At 62.7% G+C, this 255-nt stretch overlaps 1 protein-coding gene across 1 annotated transcript in view; it reads left to right on the top strand.

Annotated features, from left to right (window-relative positions):
- Positions 1–4: 4 nt before the first annotated feature.
- The window catches only part of CNKSR1 (connector enhancer of kinase suppressor of Ras 1), a gene marked incomplete at both ends in the record, with an annotated part of 1,969 nt that continues 1,718 nt past the window's right edge, over positions 5–255 (top strand). The window contains one exon of the mRNA XM_010295381.1: positions 5–171. Coding sequence (XP_010293683.1) covers positions 5–171 — 167 coding nt within the window. The remainder of the gene's footprint in view (positions 172–255) is intronic.

Raw genomic sequence — 255 nt, 5'->3', positions numbered from 1 at the left:
CCGCCGGCGGGTCTCGTGCCGGGACCTGGGCCGGGTGGACTGCGATGGCTGGCTCCTGAAGAAGAAGGACCATGTGGGCTTCATGGCCCAGAAGTGGAAGCGGTGCTGGTTTGTGCTGAAGGGCCACACGCTCTACTGGTACCACCACCCCAACGTGAGTGGAGATGCTGAGTGTCCTCGATCCCCACCCGGGGCAGCCGAGGAGGGCGGCGAACTCGGCTGTTTCTTTGTAGGAGGATGAGGATGATACAAGCT

Source organism: Phaethon lepturus, unplaced genomic scaffold (genome assembly GCF_000687285.1).
Source record: "Phaethon lepturus isolate BGI_N335 unplaced genomic scaffold, ASM68728v1 scaffold32479, whole genome shotgun sequence".
NCBI lineage: Eukaryota > Metazoa > Chordata > Aves > Phaethontiformes > Phaethontidae > Phaethon > Phaethon lepturus.
The sequence above is the reverse complement of the archived record's forward strand: the minus strand, read 5'-3'. Positions and strand labels throughout refer to the sequence as shown.